This window comes from Fundulus heteroclitus, chromosome 14 (assembly GCF_011125445.2).
Source record: "Fundulus heteroclitus isolate FHET01 chromosome 14, MU-UCD_Fhet_4.1, whole genome shotgun sequence".
Classification (NCBI taxonomy): Eukaryota; Metazoa; Chordata; class Actinopteri; order Cyprinodontiformes; family Fundulidae; genus Fundulus; species Fundulus heteroclitus.
The window spans coordinates 265123-288743 of NC_046374.1; the positions used below are offsets into that span (position 1 = coordinate 265123).

The 23621-nt window shown below is 40.8% G+C and overlaps 1 protein-coding gene across 5 annotated transcripts in view; it reads right to left on the reverse strand.

Moving 5' to 3' along the window:
- Nucleotides 1-4754: 4754 nt before the first annotated feature.
- LOC110366682 (protein Daple-like) overlaps nucleotides 4755-23621 on the reverse strand; it is a 50451-nt gene continuing 31584 nt past the window's right edge. For 4 of the 5 annotated variants that reach the window (XM_036145976.1, XM_036145977.1, XM_036145980.1 and 1 more), the window contains exons 6-8: nucleotides 19013-19115; nucleotides 18193-18404; nucleotides 7460-7589 (exon numbers count right to left, since the gene is read on the reverse strand). In XM_036145976.1, coding sequence (XP_036001869.1) covers nucleotides 7530-7589; nucleotides 18193-18404; nucleotides 19013-19115 — 375 coding nt within the window. In that variant the 3' untranslated portion in view covers nucleotides 7460-7529. Of the gene's footprint in view, nucleotides 5080-7459; nucleotides 7590-18192; nucleotides 18405-19012; nucleotides 19116-23621 lie in introns of those variants that run through there. The other variant, XM_036145978.1, reaches the window with a different exon arrangement.

Genomic DNA, 23621 nt, shown 5'->3' on the forward strand with positions numbered 1-23621 from the left:
CGTTGGACAGTGTGATCCATAATTTTTTGAAAGCATTTTTTGAAAAACTGCACTTTGTCAGCAATTTTAAGACATGGCTACATGTACTGTACAATCAGTGTAGTAGCGTAGTATCTGTAAATGGGAGGCTTAATCCTCTCTATTTACCATAACCATACAGTGCTCAGATCTGGTTTTGCAAAATAAGGGCAAACAACTATCCCTCCACTTCCATGCTTCACAGTTGATATGAGGTGCCTGTGGTTTCAGGTGAACATTACAACTCTCCATCACGGCCAGACATCTTTACTCGGGTCTTCCAGGAGTCGTGTTGTTTTTTTAAGATGGATATTTCCAAACCTAAATCAGTCTTCTTTTTACAATGAAACAGACTCTGCTGACAGCCCTTCCATTCAGAGCTGTGAAGTTTTGTTCAGACTGAACATGTCATGAACAACACCTCTAGCTCTAACCAGAGAGAACCGGGGGGTGCTGGTACTAGCTTGGGTCTTTTTGCTCTGGCTCTGAGCGGTAGCACGGCCAGGCCTGGAGCTGAATTTGCTGGGAACGTCACACCTGGGAACAAGAGCAACTGTCCTAAACCATCTGATGTGCTCCCTTCTTAGCATTGTGTGAACACACTCCTGTATGCTGCACCACAGCAAACTGCTAAAATCCTTACTTAATTGAGGTGATCCCACTAACGACCCGTGGATATTCCGTGGCTGCTTTTATTCTTAAACCCTGCCAAATCAGGGAAAACACTGTTTTACACAAACAGCCTTTTCCTTTTGGTTTTTCATTCATAAATAATGACAGTGGAGAAAACCATTATATATTGATTCTAAACCCCTAGGTTTGATCAAAGGACTTTATTCATTTCAGGTTTCTATAGAGATAAATCTCCAATGTGATTTCTGTTTTATTTTCCACTTAACCTGCTTCCAATAAAATCAGCCAAGAGCAGCAGCAGTACCAATCAAAGCCACCAGATGGAGGTAGACAACTACAAATTGAGCTGCCACTCAGCGGTAGTTTGTTCCATGCAGGATTTGTTTCTGTAACGCAGCACCACAGAGCCATGGGACAGCTGAGCCCATATTTCTGACGTCATACCTAAATTATTATACAAGCTGAAGCAGAAAATCTGTCATAACGTCATCTTGAGTCAAATCTATGTCCTTAATTTGGTCTTTTGTACCATATGTTTGTTTGTGAGTAATAGTGTTATGCAATTTTTTTTTTTAATTCCTCAGCCTGTTAATTCACATTACGTGAAGAAATAAAGTGTGTATATTTGATGAAAACAATTTTGAAGTGCCGTATTTGGTCATTATGGTCACAGTTTTATTGCCGTGGTTTAGAAAGTTTCCGCTGTAAGTGTAAAGATAACATTTGATGCTCTCCCGTCCTGTATGGGACCTTTTACCCACCTTTCAAGGCTAAATCTGCTAATCTGCTGAGGCTTGTCCTCCATTTCTCTATCTCTCCCTTTAATCGCTCTTCTTTCGTCTAGTTCTGCATGTTTCCAATGATATTTCCCTGCTTTTTTCACCGCAGCCCACTTTCTGTCTATTTTCCTCTGTTCAGACGCACGCAAAAATGCCTTAAAAATAGTTCAAAGTAAAAAAACAAAAACATGAAACTCCCATTTGACCCATGCATGGGACAATATGACTTGTGCCCAGCTGCACAACTATTCTGCTGAGTATGCTTCTGTTTCACACTTCAACATAATGAATGTTTCTAATCTGTAAATGTCGTGATTTGTCGAGATGAACCGAACACACACGGAGCTTAGTTCTGAGAGTTTATTGTAGAGAAGTGAGTTGTGGAAGAAGAGAACCAGAGTCTTACTGGGCTGGAGCAGATGGGAGATGAGAGCAGGAGCTGGGGCACCGGAGTGAGCTGGAGAGCTGCGGGTGCTGCACAGAGAACCAGCAGCTCAGCAGAGAGTTCTTTGGACGCGGGTGCTGCAGTAGGACCAGGAGCGCAGCAGAGGAGGCGTCCAGGAGTAGGAACCTCAGGCAGGCAGGTGTAGGAGGATCTCTGACCGGTAGACGTGGGAGAATCTCTAACCGGGAGAACTAGGGAAGGCTGCCGCTCTGACAGACGTGGGAAAATCTCCGACTGAGGGGCATCAGACGATTGAAGACGGACCGACGGTGAGGAGCTTCTTCTTCTTCTTCTCTTTTTTTTTAATGGCGGTTGGCAAACAACTTATAGGTGCATTTTCCGCCACCTTCCAGAATAGAGTATGGATCAGACAACCTATTATATCCTCTCTAAAATACCCGTTCTTCTTAGAAAATTAAAAATACTCCCAAAAACTACATCCCCAGATGATCTCTGAAACAATTCCCTTATGTCTAACTTATTTTTATTTCTGCCTAACTCTACGCAACATCTCTCTTTCTTGAGTCTATTTACTACGTTCTAAAAAAATATGTTGGACCGTTTCTAATTTGCCACAATCACAACACCCTGTATTATGCTTATTAATTATTTTAAGAGTACTATTTAATCCTGTATGTCCGAATCTTATCCTAGATATAATATCTTCTTCTTTTTTAATTCTATTACATTTTCTTAATTCTCCAACCTTTTGGTGAGGAGCTGACTGATGAGGGTTTGTATGGAGAGGCTGGCAGGTGAGATGAGTCCGTGCTGATTAGCAACTGACAGGTGCAGATGATTAGTGGAGGGAGACGGAGCAGGGCAGGAGGAGGAAGGTGGTAGAAGGGTTCAGGGTGCAGCAGCCAGAATTGCACCCTGCCAGTAAAATCATCTGACCACAAAATTTGTTTTTCTGCAACTTGGCATTGAACTATTTGATTTCTGACTTTTAATCCAACTATCTGTGCACACAGGAGTGCTATATGTTATTTTAGCCCCTTGCTCAACCTCTGGTGGCAGGAAGGCGTGCCACATTTGCATGGCCTGGTCTCTAAGATCTTAAGTGCTTTAGTTCGCCTAACCAGGTGCACCCTTAGAGTTGCACCTGGTTAATTGTTTCCTCAGTTCATTAAAAGCCTTGCTTCTGTATGTGTGCTCTGATAACAGCCTCGTTGTACACGGAGTCTTTGCTGTGCACTTTGTTTTATTTACAGAGCACAGTCTGCCAACTAAGGTTGCCTTGAGGCGGCAGGCAGAGCAATGAATAACTGAGGAAAGGCTCATGTTCACGCTCCGGCTGTACCGCTGCCTGTATACAGTGCCAGCCACAGCTACTGACTGAAACTGGAGGAGAAAAATGACCATGCTGCCATTTAACCCCTCAACTTTCACAGTAACCTTCTAAAGCGACTGAAAGCTGCTGTCCTGATTGAATGTCTGTTTTTGTCATTCACATAAAGAACTCGATTAACATGGAAGCTGATGTTGCTTACTGGTGCCGTGATTGATGTAATATATTAGGGTTAAAATAAAAAAGAAGCTTACAAGATTTTAACAGTATTTTGACACACAGATTAAAATGTGCTTCACACACGGCCAGTTTTGGCATCTGTTGAGACTGCCACTGCGAACAGTTTTCCAAAGTTCTGGATCCATGTATCTCCATATCAATACTGCTTATTGCTTTGTTTAGGGTACATCTACTTTTTGCTTATGCATAAATGCATTCCTCCATCGTCGACTGCTCTTGGGATGGCCGTTCTTGGCGGCCACTACTGGGCGTCGCCCTCCGCCTGTATTTTTCTGTCCAGTGAAATGGTTGATTTCAAATCATTTTGTTAATTATTTTATCAATTCTTCGGCTCATAAACTGCCACAGTTTTCGTTGTGAAGGCCGCAGACTCTTCTGTTACTGCATCCATCAGTGTTTTGAAGTGTGTAGCCATATTGGATTTTGAGGTTGATGGTTAGTGGGAGACCCCCAGCTTTAACTCTGCTGACTTCAGGGGACCTTTATGTTAATCTTCCCCAACTTGGAACCTTTTTGACTTCTGAGTACCACAAAGGAGCTGGTAATCAAGCTGCATCCTCCAACCACTGACAATAAGTTGATTAGGCGGCTGCTTAGGGCCCGGCGGCCACTAGGGCCCCCAAGATTGATACACTGTAACTGACTCACTGTTTCTCTACTGCCTGGGTCCATAACCACAGAGACTACTTTAATCATATGTAATTTGGATCGATCAGCAGCTACTCAAACATGCATCTAAATTGATTTTCAAAGCTAAAACATACACATCGTCGGTGTCAACCCTGAGGTTAGGAGCAACATTTTGTATGACATTAAAACTGATTTTGCTTACAAAAAAGCAAGGAGACCCACAATTTGACAACTTCTATTAAAAAGGAGCAGACAAGTGAATTTGCTGCCGTGCAGGTTTTGTAAATGTATTTTATTTATTTATAGTTTTTAATAATATTTTTATTTAGATTTTCCCCTCTGGAGGTTTTTCTATTGTTCATCTAAGTTTAATAATAATTATCTTTTTGTCCTCTTTGTCTAACCCATGGCTCAGGGAGCAGTGAGCTGCCACTGTGTGCCACCCAAGAAACATTCTGAGGCGGAAGGGGGTTAGAAGATTAGAAAAAGGACTTTATGTTTATTTTCTAACTTTATTTATTTTAATTTTTTGGAGAAAATTAATTTGTGCAGATTTTACCTTGTTCACCTTCGAATTTGTTTCTTATTCGTCACTGGTTAGAGTGGTTTAACGTTTTGTTCTTATGGATTACTTTTAGCATTCAAGTTGTTTTTTTTTTTTTACCTTACATGGCTTGTTACCTGCTATAAGTCATGAATTAAGTCATCAATTCAGCAAGATTGACTTCTATTGATGTTTATTGTTGTTTTACATTCAATATACTTTAAGAAACCTATTAAATAGAAACATTAGATGTGCTGAATATGAGCAACAATTTTTCAACATTTGGTAAAACAGCATCAAATCCATATCACCCAGTTCCAGTGCTCAATGTAAAGCATGTGGAGTAAAAGGCAGTTGTTTATCTGGAAGCAGCCTTGTAGCTCTTGTCATGTTTCATGCACTGTCTGTCCAAAGCGTCGTCCATTCTTCTGTGAAAGCCTGGATGTGTTGCTGGCATGCCTCTGCAGATTTGGAGTCAGTGGGTCACATGACATGGAAGCTATTGAAGAAAAAAAAAAATGTATTTAAAAAAAAAAAAAAAAATCTTAAAAAATATAAAAAGGCTTAAAATGGAATAAAAATGAGTGCGCCCCATGAGGCTAATGTAGTAGAACAATTTCACAAAAAATTTGAGTCAGTGGGTCACATGACCTGGAAGCTATTGAAGAAAAGTCCCAATTTATGTCTTTAAAAATATCTTTAAAAATTAAAATAGCTTAAAATGGAATAAAGACAAGTGTGGCTTACAGATGGTATCTATTGGGATGATTTTATATTAGTTTAGTCTTAGCTGGCCACAAGATAAGGAGTTTATTGATTTTTTTTCTCAAGAGTGCTTGGTTCAAACATTTGTTGACGGTCCCTAACTGCACCACTGCGTATGGGAGGAGGGAGCAGCTGAGAGACGCTGGCCGAAAATGGAGTCCCTCAATCAGATCAACCGTGAGCTAGATCCCACTGACTCCACGGAGCTTGAATGTCCAACATCCAAGTTCAAACCAACTTCACAGTGGTCTTTTTCAGCTGGTTCTGGTGCGACACGCTTCTACAGTGCTGCTTCACATCGAGCTCCACTACGTGTAAAATAACTTCATAAAAGCTCTTTGAGAATCGGCTTTCTCTGGCATCACCCAGTTAGAACCCGTTCTCCAGTCCATGTTGTAGCTGCAGTTGTAGTCCATGTTTTTTACGTAGTTTCCTTAATAATCTGTAAGCATCAAAATTCTTGTCATTTTATTTAACGAGTGTCCTGGTTCAGCGGCTCATCAGATGGATGCTGCTGCATATTGACTGACAGCCGATCTAACTGCAGCTCTGCCTTCTTCATTTCAGAAAAACGCAGGTGGATATTTTTTTATTATTTTTTTTACTTTTTCCGAATCAAATGCGGGGCATTGATTCACTTTCAGACCCTTCTTCTTCTTCTTCAAAAAAAAAAATGCATCATGCAAAATAAGCCTGAGCTAGCGTGTTACTCTTTGAGTTTTAAATAAAACATAACAGCAAATCATGGGGAGATCCCTGGTTGGTCGCCCGTGTTTATCAGCTAAAATACTGGAAGCGAGGGAATAAACAGTGACAGGTGACGTGGCTACAGGTGGAAATAACTCATTAATTAACTGCAAGAGCAGCGACAGACACGCTTACCGAGGGTATTTGTTGTCAGATGTTCATTCTGCTGAACTTTCTGACCTGCTGGTTCACATAAATCTAAAGAAAACATTTGACCACCGCTACTTTCATTCATGCCATCTGTGGCCAGTTTAAAATGCTCTTCCAAAAGTTAAAATGACTGAACATCGATAAACCTCAGACTGGCAGATGTCCCCTTTGCAAAGACCCACCCTACTCTCTTTCTGATTGGCTAATGTCCCAGCTCTGCCAGGTTTCACTGGTTGAGAGCAGCTTCAGTTTAAAAAATTAAATGAAAAGTCTAGAGGAACTTTTTGCACTCATTTTCCAAATTACGGAAATCGGTCGCAGGGACAGAGAACTTTAACCCATGACTTAGACAATTACAGCACTACTGTGTTTCCTACCACATAAAATGCTAATAAAAAGGACGTAACGTGACAACAGGTGAAACAGTTAAATAGGGATAAATACTTTGACAAAGTACTGTCATAAGAAAGGCAAACTCTTCGTAAAACGTTTAATGTGATACTTAGTAATCCTCTTCAGAAAAACATTTTATTATATTCGGTAAAATGGTCCTTCCATCCCGACAGTAGTCAATCCATTATGTATTCAGAAAAAGGGGGTTAAAAGTTAGATCTCTGTGGGAGCTGCATGACTGTAAAAACTCAATCACTGCTCTTCGCATGGAAGGGAAGTGATTGGTCAGAGTTTAGGTCCTGCTCTCAGCCCCATCTGTTCCTCAAGTTCTGGGGGTATCCCCTCATCCATCTGTTGTCCCACATGGCAATCATTCTGATGGCTCACATACACGCCAGTGGGCGTGCTTGTTCCTTGTTCGTTTCACCTCTTGGCTGCATATGGACACTTCTAGTGTTTATGTATCCGGTTAGCTTCGGTGTTAGCCGTTCATTGTAGCTCCGCTGCTCTCACCATAGACTTTGAACATGGTTGAGAGTCGCAACAAGTAAGACGTTTACAACAAGAAGAGGAAGGTCAAAATAGGAGGAAATAAGACCAGAGTGGATATGGGAGATTTTTTTTATGCCATCCCCCTGAGGAGCAGAAGAGCAGGTAGGACGGTCTTGCACATGCGCAGTTAATCAAAAAGGGACTTGGGGAAACTTCCCGGGAAAAACGCCGGCTCTAGCTTTAACTGAACTCTGTGGAACCCATACTTAATAAAAAGATTTACTATCAAAACAGTACACATTGATATACAGCTGATATAAAAACATTTAATAGCAACAGCTTCCTGTAGGTGGGAGGTGATTAAACACCCAGGTACCCGACCAGCCGCTGGTGGTCTGCCAGTTATTCCGAGTGCCTAAGACCAGAGGTGGGTTGGACGAACTCCAGTCTCTTTAGGTAAGCCTGTGGAAAACATCGAAACCTTTGTGTCATGAAACATCCCGCTAACAAACACTGGGTCTTTCTGCATTGAGTTTGCATGTTCTCCCTGGGCATGTGTGGGTTCTCTCCGGGTACTCCGGCTTCCTCCCACAGTCCAAAAACATGACTGTTAGGTTAATTGGTCTCTTTAAATTGTCCTTAGGTGTGAGTGTGTGCATGAATGGTTGTTTGTCCTGTCTGTCTCTGTGTTGCCCTGTGATAGACTATACTATATATTGGGCCTTAACGCGTGATGATTAATTTCTGGAATTAACGCAATATTTATTTTTAAGGCATTCCCGCCCAGTTTTACCCACAATTCAATTGTCTGACCTGAGCGAGAAGAACCCGTTAGCCCGCTGAATGGACAGTTCGAATATAAAAGAAAAACAAAGATGGAACAGTAAACAAACATTTTGTGGTTTGCTCACACTTCAAGAATAACTTTTTGTTTGACCAAAGCACCTCGAGCCTTAAATATCATCTCAATGTCAAGCATTCATTTGTTGGAGCTTCAACTTCAGGTGTTACGCCTGGCATGCGTCAGTGTTATAAGAATTATTATTCTGAAGTCACTATGGCCTCACACCACTCGGACAGAGGAGGCCTGGAGACCTGATGTCTGTGTATAAGATCCACTGTTTTCTGATTGCAAGGCCAAATGCTGCAGCTGCTGAGGGATACTGATTGTTTACGATAGACTGTCTTTGTTTTGTCTCATGGGAAGGCCACGGTGCAGTATTAGGGGAAGCCCGAAAAGCGAGGCAGGCAGAGACAGGGCAGACAGAGACTGCAGCGGAACCGTGGGGTGCGATTACTTTCCATCTATGTGAATCTCTGCTCTGTTTCTCAATAAAAGTGCTGGAACGTAATACCACCGTCTCGTCATTTAGTAAAGATGGGAACTCAGTTTCTATTGTTTAGAATTCCACCCAAAACTCCCATAACAATTTGGCGTAAACGAACAAGATCTCCGACCGACGAGCGAGGGAGTCCAGGGACAGGAGCTGCTTTGGCCGGCCCGGAGAGGTTATCCGGCCTCTGGTACCCCGAATGGATTTTCAAGGGACGTGGAGGAGCTCCTGGTCTCGTAGCGTCTCTGGGCGTCGGCGCGAAGATCCGAACCTTTCTTTCATGAGACGGTAAGGGGATTATTTTCCAGCTCTTTTAAAAACAAATGCAATTGGTCAAAAATGCTTGCAAGCTTTTAAATTTTAAACCCCATTTTAAAGTATACCTCAAAAAAATTTAAAATTTAAAACTGTAAACCTAAAAGGTAGTAAAAGTAAAAGCCGGTAGAAATAATGAATTATATTTAATCCTTAAGGCAAATAAAACAGGGTTCGCAATACCGAACGGCGACTAAGGTTCAAACATTAAACTAGAATTCAAAATTTAATTAAAATACGTTTTCAGCTGACATGCGGACTCTCATGCTGGGAGGAGGATGGGCAGAATGATTTTCACCTGTGGGTGAAAGTGGGGGGCCAGAAGCATGACATGCATAAATGATTTGAAATGATTTGATTAAACATGCAGATTTCTCACATAGGGGTTATTATTATTACTGTTATTTTATTTTATTGCAGTACTGCTACTAAATAATAAAAATAAAATTAAGAGAAAAAAGAAAAGCGAAAATTGAATAAAATGAATAAAAACAGAAAACGGAAACGAAACTAAAAAGGCGTTGCACCGGGGAAGCGTTTACGTGGGGACCGATTAGGCACTTCCGTTGTGGATAAAACTGTTCTGAACTGCTAATAACGACGTATAACTTTCAAAAATGGGTAAGTGTCCAAGTGTCTGCGAGACACAGAGTTGTATCCTTGCGGGACTGAAGCGCAAAACCGCGTGTGGACGAAGCATCGGGGGGTCGTAACCAGCGCACGCTCTCCACCTTTTAAACTAAGCCGGAATTTAACGCGTTCAATACATCTTTCGGCGTTGGCGTTTAAAAATTATGAAAAACATAGAACTATTTAAGATGGTGAAAAAACAGGCCTGCACGTGTTCGTCTGTCTGAATGTCATCGTTTGTGTGTAACTGTACGTATGTATGTATCTATGTAACTAAACGTTCATCTGTGTGAATTAATTGGGGGTAAAAGTAATGTTCATGGTTTCAGAATGTTCATTTGTTTTGGGAGAACTGCAGCTCCGTAATTCAAATGACATTTTAAGCATGGACTATGTTAACAATAGAGGTACAGTAAAAGAGAGATTTAAATAACAAAGTTTGTTTTTTAACATTAAATATCAGGACCAAATTAAATTGATACACGGAGAGATTAACATGGCTTGAACGGAAATATTTCAGCTTTGTTAGAAATTGGAAATAAGCTTTACATAAGCTTGTTAAGTTTACTGTTTTACAAATTTAGGCAGAGATCCTATCACTTGTTTTTTTAGCCCTAAAGTAATTTAAAATTACTGAGATCTCATTGCTTATAATAATAATGATTCATCACAAACCAGTCCAGTTGAAGTAGTTAAGAAATACATGATTTTTGATTTAAATAGATGAGGGAAAACTGTGCTTTGAACAAACTGTATGGAACTAAATATGGTTGCTTTTCTAAGGGTTTTCTATTCATTTATTTTATTTCTTTTTACTTGGGATTTGAATGCAACTAATGAGAAATTTTGAAAAGCGTCAAAATATCAGAAGGCCACGTTACACGCGTCAGTTACAAAATCATCTGATGTTATTAGTTATGCTGAACTGAGGTGAACCTCAGAGAGACAGTATAACCTGAGAAGGACAATAGATATGATAAACAAATCTGACCATGATTTAAACATCTGAATGTTTATGGCGAGGCTGGGTCTGTGTGTTCTGGCCTGGGGCACGAAAACTATGTCAGAGGGGAAAAAATAAAATAAAGCCAGCTTCTGAAGGGTTAAATTCTAATTCTAATCTTGGGTTGTTTTGGGTAGCCTTCTCAATGTGCTGAATTATGGGGAAAACTCTGATAATTTATAGAGAAACACTGGAAGTTCAAAAAACTAAAAGGGAAAAAATCATTGTTTTAAAGTTTCATACTAGACCAATTTAGATTGAAAAGGTATATATAAATAAAAGTATTACTAACAGCAAATACACATGGTCAAAGGACCAGAAGGATATCAAAAAGGTTTGTAATAAGTCAAAAACCTATGTCATATTGAAAAAGACATAATTGTGCTCCTTGGAAAACAATTTTGTTTTAGTTTTTTTTGGTTCATTTCTTTCGTTTTTTTGTTTTCTTTCTTTTGGAGGTGTTTTGAACAGAGTTTCAAAGGAAAGGTAAAGAATAGAAACCTTCCCAGGATCAGAGAAAAAAAGGGAAAAACATCACGTTAAAGGGACACTAAGGGGACCAGGGTTTTAACTGCATGCTATTAACACTCTTGTTTTTCTCTGAGTTATTGCTTTCAGATTAAAGGAGACGCCACCTTTCTGCCAACAGAAGACTCTGAAAAGACAGTGCTAGCAGTGCGGTAAGGAGTTATAATCAGATTTTATAATCAGAAATTATACTTAGTTTTAACCAAGTTATGCCAGATCTTCCAGCAGGAAAGGTGGTGTCTTAAAGATGTTTGTTGCTTTCTGCTATTAACAGCTCTATCTTTCTGCTTCTTTTTCTTTGCAAAGAAACCTGGTCAATATGATAGGATTGTGCTAACATAGAGATTTAGTCTCATTTTAGACATTCTCAGATGCGAGAGAATGCAGAAACAGTGCCGCAGTGCCATGGGGGCTGATCCTTGGGACAAGGACTAAAGGTGATGTCATTGACTTCAGCCTGATCCAGTTTGAGTTTTATTTTGTCAGAGACAAAGTTTGATTTATTTTTTTCTATCCTTTTGTTTCTTTTATGTTTGTCATGTTAGAGGGAACACTGTAGTTAAAATGTTTGTGACTGTTTTGCTGTAATTTCTTTTCAACCTATGGAGCGTTTTCTTTGGCAAAAAATGCTGGCAGAATTCATTCTGTTTGCAGGCGTGAGGACTGGAGGATGGACTCTTGATGAGAAGGAGAATGTTGGGCTGCTGAATTCAGACATTGGACTGAAAATGGACATTGAAGGACTATGACTGAGGAATCGGACAACCTTCGACAAAAAACACAGATGAGTTCTGCAGACACGACTTCATGCATTTCACTTCAGATTTTGTTGTACACAATTAAAACAAAACACACATTACGAAACACATTAAGATTATGTAAAGGTGAAAACTTTTAAAGAAGTAACTTGATGGAATCATAGAGCAACTTAATAAATTAAGTGGGTATTATATCAACAGTTAAATAAATAAATGAATTAATTAGTTTTCACTATATAAGTAGAGTAATGTGAACTTTTAAACAGCATTTCATTTAATGAACATCTTAGTGTAAGCTGATTTCTGCTACTCTGGCAGGCATCAATAAAACGCAAAGAAAGATTACTGGCTAAAATGGGTAATGTTGCAATAAAATTAGCATAATGACACATCCTACTAACTAACATGGGTAAATTTAGGATTAAAGCATCAGGGTACAATGGTTACAATATTTATGGAGATTTAATATCTTTCAACTAGAACACAAATAACTCAAAAGTCTTTTTAACCAGTTAACCCGTTAACCTGAGGGCTTTTAGATCAGGATAATTTAATGGTTATCGTCTTACATGCAGAAAATAAGTAAGATTATTTTAATTAGATTAGATTATGGGGACATTTTGGATCTGGTCAGGATGGTTGGGGGGCTGTGATGATAAAAGGGTAACAGCTTGAAGGTGATATCAATGAATGAAGGTTTTCTCTGAGGAACATCAAAGCAGAAAATACATCCCACATTGGAACTCCTGTTGTGTAAAGAACATCTTGAACGGGACATAAGGTGAGATCCTTACAATGAGAGACGTTCCACACAGGGGGGTGTGGAGACCCCTGGGGCATGGCACCCAGGACGAGCTGCTGTGGACTTGACACAGCTGGTGGAACCAGAGGGATGACAAGGTGGTCCCACATGTCATCTGACACCTTACACTTACTGTAAAGGGTTCTGGGTTTTCAGGGTTGCTGAAAACAGAAAGCTTCAGAGAACCTTAACCCTTCCTGACCAGGCACTCAGAATACATAGATCATAGATCAGATTGCAGAGGCCTAGACAAATAGGAACGCAGAGACGCGTTCATCCAAGAACTTCTTAATCAAAGTCCTTAATCCTCAGTTTAAGAAGATAAATACATAAATAATCACAATGTACACAATGTAAGGTTTACTTTATTTTAGGATTAATTTGGGAACTCATTCTGATTTGCTTAAGTAGCTTTGGTTGTTCAACAATGTTAGAACATTTTCAAAAAACTCCTGTTCTCTCCTGCTCTCTGCTTTGTTTTGTGTTGTAGAACCTTGGCATCCTTGAACAGTAACAGCATGGTATAAATATTTTGTCTTTTCTGTGCAGAACAGCACCTCACTTAAAAAAAAAAAAAGTAGAGAGAGAGGGAAAAGCTTTCACATGGAAAGGCTTTCTTTTTCTCAGTTGGGTTTTCAAAATAATTGGGAAATGACATGAAACGAGTATGTTGATGAAATTATGTTGCAGAGAACTTCAACTGTCAGACAACAACAGTTAAGACACACATTAAAAGCATTCTGTTAAGAATTATTATGAATTTACTGCATATACATTTGAACTTAAAGATTACTCTTTTAACTAATAATCAAATTGCAGAATTCTGAAAGCTAAATAATTGTGCACAGAAATATCTTGAATGTGAAAGTGCTTGGAGGATGTTTTAATAAATGACACATGAAAGGGGTTTTGATAAGAACACTAATCACACCTTGTTTCTGTTCGCCAGTGGAAACAAGGACTCGTGTCTGCAGACCATCTTCACAAAGTGTTTTATTAGAGCGAAATGCAAAATAAAATGCTCAGTGCCCATCCAGAACTGACGCTTATTACCATCCAGCTCAATCGTCCAGCCTTCGAGGAGGAACCAAGAAGAGGACTGGGGATGAAGAAGCCAGAGAACTCTGATTCCTTATTCTTCAACGGGAGGAGTTGCCTGAAGAGACCCTAAGCGCGATTAGATTATTTTCTGCCTTGTGCCTGAAGGCTTCCTTAACTTTGCGTTCTTGACGTTTAGAACTCTTCTGATATTGTGTTGCTGTTTGTTTAACTGCTCTGTTCCACTGACTCACATGTTTGATTTTTTTGTGTTATATATGGTTTTATGGTAAAAAATGGAAACTGTTTGCTTCAGACACACAAGGATCTATGGTTTATGCACCATTTTGATTTGATATAGGAAGAACCAGGATCGGATTGGCTCTAAAGATCCTTTAATATTAGCAGGTAATGATAACACTTAGATTCAATACAGGGTTTTCAGGCTCAGATTGGCCGAGAGCAGATCTCCCTGGGAGGGGGGCCTTGCCAGTTTTTACTGCCCCCTAGGGGTAGCTTTTTCTGGGGTTCCCCTGCCCGCACTGAACCTCTCCTGCCTTTGCTCCTGGTGTTGTAAGTTTGGAGTGGTGGATTATTGTCCATCGTAGGGGTGAGTGGAGAAAGGAGTAGGAGGGTATTCAGGGTGGGTCAGAGTAGACGGATTCGACCTTGGTTACTGAACAGGTTTAGCTTACCATAGTCTAATGTAATTTTAAAATAATGTGCGCATAGGTACCTAAAACAGGCCTTACCTAATTAGATGAATCCTAAATTGTGGACAAAAGCTAAATCTTTGATCTTGTGTGTTAAAGCTCTATGAAGCATTCATGTTGATCTGTATTAAAAGTTCCAGCACTACCCGGTTCCAACACGGGAACCCTTTGGGTCCCACTTTACGAGTTTACAGAAATGGTTCCTCTATGCTTTGTTCACATTTTCAAGTGATGGGTCATCTTGTTTTGACTTGATGCTGACGACGCCATCATCATAAAAAAAAAGAGAGGAATGTTATAAGAATTATTATTCTGAAGTCACTATGGCCTCACACCACTCGGACAGAGGAGGCCTGGAGACCTGATGTCTGTGTATAAGATCCACTGTTTTCTGATTGCAAGGCCAAATGCTGCAGCTGCTGAGGGATACTGATTGTTTACGATAGACTGTCTTTGTTTTGTCTCATGGGAAGGCCACGGTGCAGTATTAGGGGAAGCCCGAAAAGCGAGGCAGGCAGAGACAGGGCAGACAGAGACTGCAGCGGAACCGTGGGGTGTGATTACTTTCCATCTATGTGAATCTCTGCTGTTTCTCAATAAAAGTGCTGGAACGTAATACCACCGTCTCGTCATTTAGTAAAGATGGGAACTCAGTTTCTATTGTTTAGAATTCCACCCAAAACTCCCATAACAGTCAGACCACCCTCACCGAGCGCAGGGCATTAAGTAAGTCTACGTCTGAGAAGCTGACAGACAAAAATTACCAGATGGATAGCCAAGGACTGTAGACCGATTAATATTGTCAAGGACACGGGCCTCGCAGAAGTTTTGAAAGTGGCAACTTTAGACACATTCTACAAGCCACCCTCGAGAGGCACAGTGATGACTAAAATCAACAAACTTTATTAGGCCAAAAAGAAAACGAAGGAAGAGGATTTGGCTTCAGCGGAATATGTTGCTTTGGACAGGAGACCACTGGACCTCCCTGAGTAACAATAACTGGGTGTGACGGTGCAACACAACACTGAAACCTGGGAACTGAAGTCGTAATCTTCACAATTAAAACGGTCTTTAACCGTAATGAAATCAGAAGAGCGTCCCTTCGCAGAGGCATGTGCTTAACAGTTTCAAGCCGTGGCACAAAAGTGGAATATTGAAGGAAAAATCACAACTATAGGGACGGACAGTGCACGCAATATGACAGCTGGGGCTAACTTGCTGCCATATGAGCGCATGCCCTGCATTGCTCACATGCTGCAGAGAAAGCATCAATGTGAGTCTCTCCGATAGTGGATTTACGAATGTATTGGCCAAGTGTCGCAAAATTGTGGGTCACTTCAGACACAGCGCAGCAAACACCATGGAGCACAGCAAGCGGCGCTGGGACAGCAGCAGGAGCCACTGATCCAAGACGTGCCAACGCGGTGGAATTCCACACTGGAAATGATCAAGCGCCTGAACCGCATTCATGCAGCAATTAAAGCAACCCTGGACCAACAACGCCACAAACTGGTTATGCTGACGCCACCTGAATGGGACAAACTGCAGAGACTGAGCACTCTTCTACAGCCCTCCGGGTAAGGCGGGCACATAGGGCGACTGTGGCTTGAGGGGTTGAAGTAGTCGTCTGGCAATCAGAAGGTTGTGGGTTCAATTCCAGCTTCCCCTTGCCACATGTCGATGTGCCCCTGGGCAAGGCACTTAACCCCAAATTGCCTGGGGGCAAAAACACAGGAAGCTGCGTCTCGGTGTATGGGGAGTGTTGGCCTAGTGCTTAGAGCAGAGCGCTTGCACTCAGAGAAGGATGCAAGTACCCGGTTCGATCCCCAGCGCCTGCACTCTGAGCAAGACCCTTAACCCCCAATTGCGCCACACATGGCAGCCCACTGCTCCCCAAGGGTGATGGGTTAAAAGCAGAGAACAAATTTCGTTGTAATGTATGTTTCAATGACAATAACGATATTACTACTTACATTACATATAATGTGCAAATTGAACTGATCAAGCTCAAATTAAATGTTTGTGTGTGTTTGTTTGTTTGCCACCTGCATCAAGTGATGAAGGTCTCTGAAGAAGACCCTGCATATGTGGGGAGATTTAAGACAATCTTCATGGAAGACCTTGCCTCCCGCTAACAAAATATTAACAATGCATGGCTCAAGCAACGGCTCTGGATCCACGTTTTAATGACTTGAAGAGTCTGACCAAGAGTGAAAAGTGTGGACCTCACTTGGAGGCATGCTTTATGAACATTGTCATCAAAAGAAATGTTTAGAGGACCACCCTGAAGCTTAAGTCAGTCAAGCCTGCTGGGAATCAAAGGTCGAATTTCCTTTGTAGGTAAAATGGTATATATGGTTGAACCAAGAAAAAAAAAAACACGGAATGTTTCTAGATGCAGAGGTCATGAAAATGCCTGAAAAAAAAATAACTAGGTGTCGGTTTTTTATTTGATTGTTCTGAAACCGTCACCTACTTGCATGGAGAACATGTTCTGTGGCATTAGGCCCTGTGTGAAACTGGACGTGCAGCCGTGAGAATCTGGCCCCGCCCACAAAAACACGTCTCGGCATGACGCCAGGGCGTTATTCTGACCACTGCTGCATCAGAAGTCGTCCGCTCAGGTGTTGCCCAGCTCAAAGCTGCCCTGCGTTCATGGCAACCTCCGAGGATCTCAACCACAGCTTTTTCTCTGTTAAAACCCCCAATGGATCAAATTTAATCAGCTTATTCATTTATTCAGGAAAACTGAATAAATGATTACCCCGTATGTTCCTAACAGAGCACTTCGCTCTCAGACTGCAGGTCTGCTGGTGGTTCCTAGAGTCTCTAAAAGTAGAATGGGATGCAGATCCTTTAGCTATCAGGCTCCTCTCCTGTGGAACCAGCTCCCAGTTTTGGTCCATGATGCAGACACTCTGTCTACTTTTAAGACTAGGCTTAAAACTTTTCTTTTTGACAAAACTTATAGCTAGAGTGGCTCATGTTACTCTGAGCTACCTTTATAGTTTTACTGCTATAGGCTTAGGCTGCTGGAGGACATCAGGGTCTAATTTTCTCACTCTACTGATTTCTACTGTTCTTCAGTCTACTGTTCTCCAGTTTTGCATTGTATTACATTGAAATGACTGTCGTCATTTCAGCTTTTAACTTTTTGCTCTCTCTTTTTCTTCATAGTAGATACACCTGGTCTGGCATTCTGTTAACTGTGACATCATCCAGAGAAGACAGATCACCCGCTATTACCATCTAATGTAGAACAGATTACTGGATCAATGTGTGCTTCTGTGCTTTTTGTCTGTCTTGTTGTGTCTCTGCTCTGTCTTCTCTAACCCCTAGTCGGTCGAGGCTGATGGCCGTTCATACTGAGCCCGGTTCTGCCAAAGTTTTTCCTTCTCGTTAATGGGGAGTTTTTCTTCCCACTGTCGCTTCATGCTTGCTCAGTATGAGGGATTGCAGCAAAGCCATGGACAATGCAGACGACTCTCCCTGTGGCTCTACGCTTCCCCAGGAGTGAATGCTGCTTGTTGGGACTTTGATGCAATCAACTGGTTTCCTTATATAGGACATTTTTGACCAATCTATATAATCTGACCCAATCTGTATAATATGATTGAACTTGACTTTGTAAAGTGCCTTGAGATGACATGTTTCATGATTTGGCGCTATATAAATAAAACTGAATTGAATTGAACTGTCTGGCAGCTGGAGTGCACGACGCAACTAAAGGCTTCAAAGTAGTATTTGCCTCATGCTGACCAAAGGTTGAAAACAAGAAAACTTTGGGATGGGCTGCCTTCAGGATTTCATGAGGCAGCCAGCGTGAACTTCTGAGCGTGTGTGTGCTGAGTAAAATGGATGTCGCTAATGACAAAGGCAAATGTCTGGCAATAAATGACGCCCGATGGAAACAGTGACCGACGGCTTGATGGGAAACGACTCACCAGGTTCTCCCGTTCGATCCGAAGCTGCTCCCGCTGCCTATTCAGCGCACTATGCGCTAGGTTTGTCACCGGAGACTTACTGGACACCATGCTCGTGCCAGCAGTCTTGGGCCCCAGAGAAAGACGCGACATCTCCCGAAGGAGCCGCTGGTTCTCACGCTCCATAGTTTGGACCTCTTCATCAGAGAAGGAGAAGTTCTTCCTGGTTCTCCCTACGGGACAGTACAGATTATGCATAAAAATTAGCAATGTGTAGCATCTTGTTAAGTGATACTTTGATATTGGTTTCACAAATAGAGAAATGCTAAATCTTTTTATCACATCTCTTTATCACATCGGCTCTCAGCCCCGTCTCTCATTCAAGTTCTGGGGGTATCCCCTTATCCATCTATTGTCCCACATGGCAATCATTCTGATGGCTCACATACACGCCAGTCTGTGTGCTTGTTCCTTGTTAGTTTCACCTCTTGGCTGCATATGGACACTTCTAGTGTTTATGTAACCGGTTAGCTTCGGTGTTAGCCGTTCATTGTAGCTCCGCTGCTCTCACCATAGACTTTGAACATGGCTGACAGTCGCAACAAGTAAGACGTTTACAACAAAAAGAGGAAGGTCAAAGTAGGAGGAAAGCAGGAAGTAGGAGGAGGAGCAGAGGAGCAGGTAGGACGGTCTAGCACATGCGCAGTTAATCAAAAAGGGACTTGGGGAAACTCCGGCTCTAGCTTTAACTGAACTCTGTGGAACCCATACTTGATAAAAAGATTTACTATCAAAACAGTTCACATACAGCTGATATAAAAACTTGTACTTGAGGACGTACTGCTAGAGCTCGGGTACCCGACCAGCCGCTGGTGGTCCACCAGTTGTTCCGAGCACCTCATACCGAGGGTGGGTTGGACGGACTCCAGTCTCTTTAGGTAAGCCTGTGGAAAACATTGAGACCTTTGTGTCATGAAACATCCCGCTAACAACCACTGACACTAAACTAGTTGAAGTGCGAGCCACCAGAATTGACAAAGAGTCCTGGATAGGTGCCGAAACCTTTTCAGAAAGAACTGAGCGGAAGTCCGGTTGCCTCCGATTTAAGCCTGTTTTCTGCTCAGTGTTAACAGTTCTCCATCTTTGCCCATTTTAAATAACACGTTTTGCAACCATTGCTCCTCTTTTTTTTTCAGTTTTCCTAACACTAACAACTACATTCACAATCTAAAAGGTTTCCATCATCTGTATTTGTTAAAACCGTTGTAGGAATGTAGGACTTGGTGTTGTTATTAGCTCGTTTATACACCACTGATCAAAAGTCTTCAAGCCCTTTTTTTTATTTGGCTTTAAGAAGCCGTACTTGTTACATTAAATACCAAACACATCCTGGGTATTGACTAAACGATGAGTGTTTTATTTAACAAGTCACTAAAATGAGGCTTCTAAATCGAGGGTTTAGTCCAAGGGCGTAGGTTTGATTTCAACTTTGGTAGAGACACTATTGGTCCAAAGTTTCATTGGTCTGACGTTATTGGTCTTACGCAATATGCAAGTTCCTATTTTTTGATGCTTCACTTCAGCGTCAGGCCGCGTTTTGAATGGTCTAAAGAGAAAAGTAGCATTTCTTGCTACATTTCTACAAATTGTATAAGCGCTCAATGCACTACATGCTGTTTGTCAATGTTTAAAGCATCAAAGGCTCTGATGAATGTAAAATTAGGACTTTTTTCCCACTTTGAACAAGTTTGCATTTGAACTTACCAGCAACAGAGACAGACGGTAAATACATACCTATTTAATCAAATATTCTCAAAATATGTCCCTTATCTGTAGATTTATCCTGTATTTCCTGTTGAAGATATAGAAATGCGCCAAGGTAAACCCCACCCTATTTTTTTCTAATCTGTAACATAAAACAACAAAAGGATACAGCCAAGAGACTGCAAATACATGGAACTAAAAGTATTATTGACACTGACAGCATTTAAAATATTAACTTCAAATTTCAACAAATGTACAACTGGGCTGTAGTAACTCTGTAGCCCATATCATGTAATTTATCTTAACATTCCAAACACATTTCTTACATCATATCTGAAGTGTAGATAACAGCTTCTCCTTACCTACATCCTCTTAGATAACTAATTATTTCCCTAACAATAGTGAGTTGTCAATAATGTTTAAATATGCAATAAACCTTTATACATAAGCGGCATGGAGGACCCAATACTGTACTTTGAGTAAGATTGGTGAGAGCAATACAGAATTGTAACCTGGGTGGTTGTCTATGGGGTAAGATAGCCTTCTAAATAGATTTGTACATAAAAGGATAGTTGTGTCCATATCAGTCAGAAGTTGTGCATAACAAACATTTGTAAACTCATAATAATTTAAATCACATTCAAAAGATACAACATACGGTTTAAATAGTTACAACTTCAATAACTAATAAATACAAATTTCAAGTTTAAATTTGTGCTTTACTCTTTATGAACACAAACAGCAGCGGCTGCTTGAGAATACGGATTTTTTCTTTGAGAATACGAATTCACAACAGTGGTCTGACGTCACGGTTTCCAAGGCTGGTTAATGGAGCACAGAGTGCGAAGATAGGAGCCGCGCATGCGCTCTTCAGACTGACCGTCTCTGAATGCACCGCGGCTGCAGCTTCATTCCAGACAGCGCAGAGCTCACAGTGGTAAGTTAAACATTCCCTTTTCTGCTGCTGTTGTTTAAAAGTACGTTTTCAGATCGTTTGAGGCGAGAACATTATACTTTTAAGCTTCCCTACGTGGCCTGTTTACAGAGTTAGTGCATCATTTTAATAAAAAGTCTGACGTTGAGCGTCTGTGCCAACTGGTAGGTTTTTTAAGATTGACAGCCTATTTCCTACTTTTATCTTTAAAAAACAACAACATTGAGGATGGTATTAAACATGTGATCACGTTGAAATTGTGACTATTTATCTGTAAAGAATTAAAATGAAAACATAATTTTTATAACAGTAAAGGGAGTAGGGTTAAGCTACTTTGTTGCACCAACTAACCTTCACAGCATTGTTCATTAAGGAAAAGTTATTTCTGTCTGCCCACCTTTACAATGATTAATCTATAAATTGTGTGCAGTTAGTTCAGTTAATTCTTTCAGTGAAATGGTAGAAATACCAGAGAAGGGAAGCCATTTGTTACATTTACTACTATATTAATCTGCATGTTAACCACATATAGTTTTATGGTGTAAAAAGGTGAGAATTGAAAAAACAATTATGGTAACATTTGGCATTTTTTTTTATTTACAGTAAGAAACAGAAACAAAAAATGTGAGGATAAACACTTCTGTGCCGATCCTCCAAATATTTTTTAATGAAGGGGACCTGAAACCAGCCTTCAGGCTAAGAAGGGCCACCATCGTCCTCCTCCTTCAGCTGCTGCCCATCCAGAAGGTCCATGGATGGCCACAGGAGATAGAGGTGCTGGTGACCCTCTGCTGGCTGACCTGCGGTGCATCCTATAGGGAAACAGCTTGGCAGTAAGATCTCTTACCTTCTTGTCCTTAAATAGAGCCAACAATGACACACAATTGATACATACATTATATTAATTGGATAGAAGATTAAGACAGATCAGCATATTACCTAAATTACAAGTTAATTTTATATTTGGTACAGGTCAAGTGGAGGCACGCTACAACAGACACCACGCCAAGGCTGATAAACATCGTTGAGCGTGCCTTTGGTGGTCTGAAGACACGGTGGCGTTCCATCTTAAGGGCGCTGGAGGTCTGCCTGACGTTTGCCCCAAAAGTAATCGCCGCCTGCTGCATCATCCACAATATTAATATAGAGGCAGGTGACCAGCTAGATGAGGAGGACGAGGAGGTTGACCCAGAGGAGGATGACCATCGGGCGGCTGAAGACAGGGAGCTGCTCCAGCTGGCTGCATGTTTAAGTGAACATGACTACACCTGACCTAATGTAGATCAGTTGGAGTCATGTACACATGCTGCTTCATTTCATTTTTTTCACCACCTGTGAAAATATATTAAATAATCAGTAAATTAATTTCCATTCCAACTATTTTTAATTGTATGTTTGTAGGTGTTGTCTATTTGTATAAGATGTGAATAGAAGTTATTTCTTTGTTTTAAACCACATTAGTAACTGTTAATTTGTTGAATATGTTACACCTTCATTCTGTTCCAAAGTTAAAACATTTGTCTAAAATAAATATCTATATTTTTTTTCATATATTGTTACTATTGTTTTCTTTCCCTCTTTCTTCTCTCGATTCTTCGTGTCCTCACTCAGAGGAAACTCACTTAGATAGGAAAAACCTTTATAGAATTTATTTATAGATTTATTTATAGATTTTATATTAGGGCTGGACGATATAGAAAAAAGCATATTGATAAAAAAAAATGCATATTGATCGATAGATAATTATCAAAAAGATTTAAAACCTGGCTCTTATAATATTGCTAAATGACTTACTTTTAATATATCACACACAAACACTCAATCCCAATTTAATTCTTATTTAACCAACATTTTTAATTATAAACTGATTTTTTTTTTATGAAAAATGACTTAACTTAAGAGACCTGGGTGATGTTATTAAATACTGATAAAAAATAAACTAAAGTGACCAGCGCTGTTAGAGAAAAACTTGCAGCCCGGAACTTTATATCGCGGATCATGAGTGGCGAGTAATTGTCTGAAGCCAGGTTTTTCAGCTGCAGACAACAGCAGCACACCATCACTATGAAGCACGTTACTGCATGTGTGATGTCCTTACGCCGCCAGGACCCTTTGTCATTTTATCACAAAGAACGGAGCCCAGTAGCTGCTATACCTGCTTTGTTTTGGAAGAACTTCCATAAGATTCCTAAGAAGATGACGCGCAGCAGCGCGGGGCTGACACAGCTCGCGCTGCTGCGGCAGTGAGCGGCTTACGTGATGAAACAAGTTGGTTGCGTTACCAGACTTTGTTTTTACCGGTTCCTTGCAAATTTTACAGTTCCCTGTGGTTTATTTCAGTCAGGCTGGCGAACAAGTAAAACCCCGTTTTGGGACAATTTCCTCCGCCGCTCCTTGCTGCGACATATTCACGTGCTCTGTGTTGTGGTTTGAGAGGGCGGCGCTTTGTGACGGCGTGCCTGGGTCCGCGATTACGATTGGTCGAGAGGAAGCAGTGACTGCAGCATCGACTAATATAGGCTAAGAGGAAGGAAGGAAAACTGTCTCTATAACCAACTTTTATCGACCCTTTTTTCCCCATATTGTGCCACACGTCTTTTGACTGATATATATTGTCATTAAATTATGGTCCAGCTCCATTTTATATGCTGCTGTCATTCTTTGGAGACATTTACAATTTATTCCAGCAATTATTGAGTTAATAAAGCAACACGCGTCAGCCTGATAAACACAAAACAAATAAATCACTCTT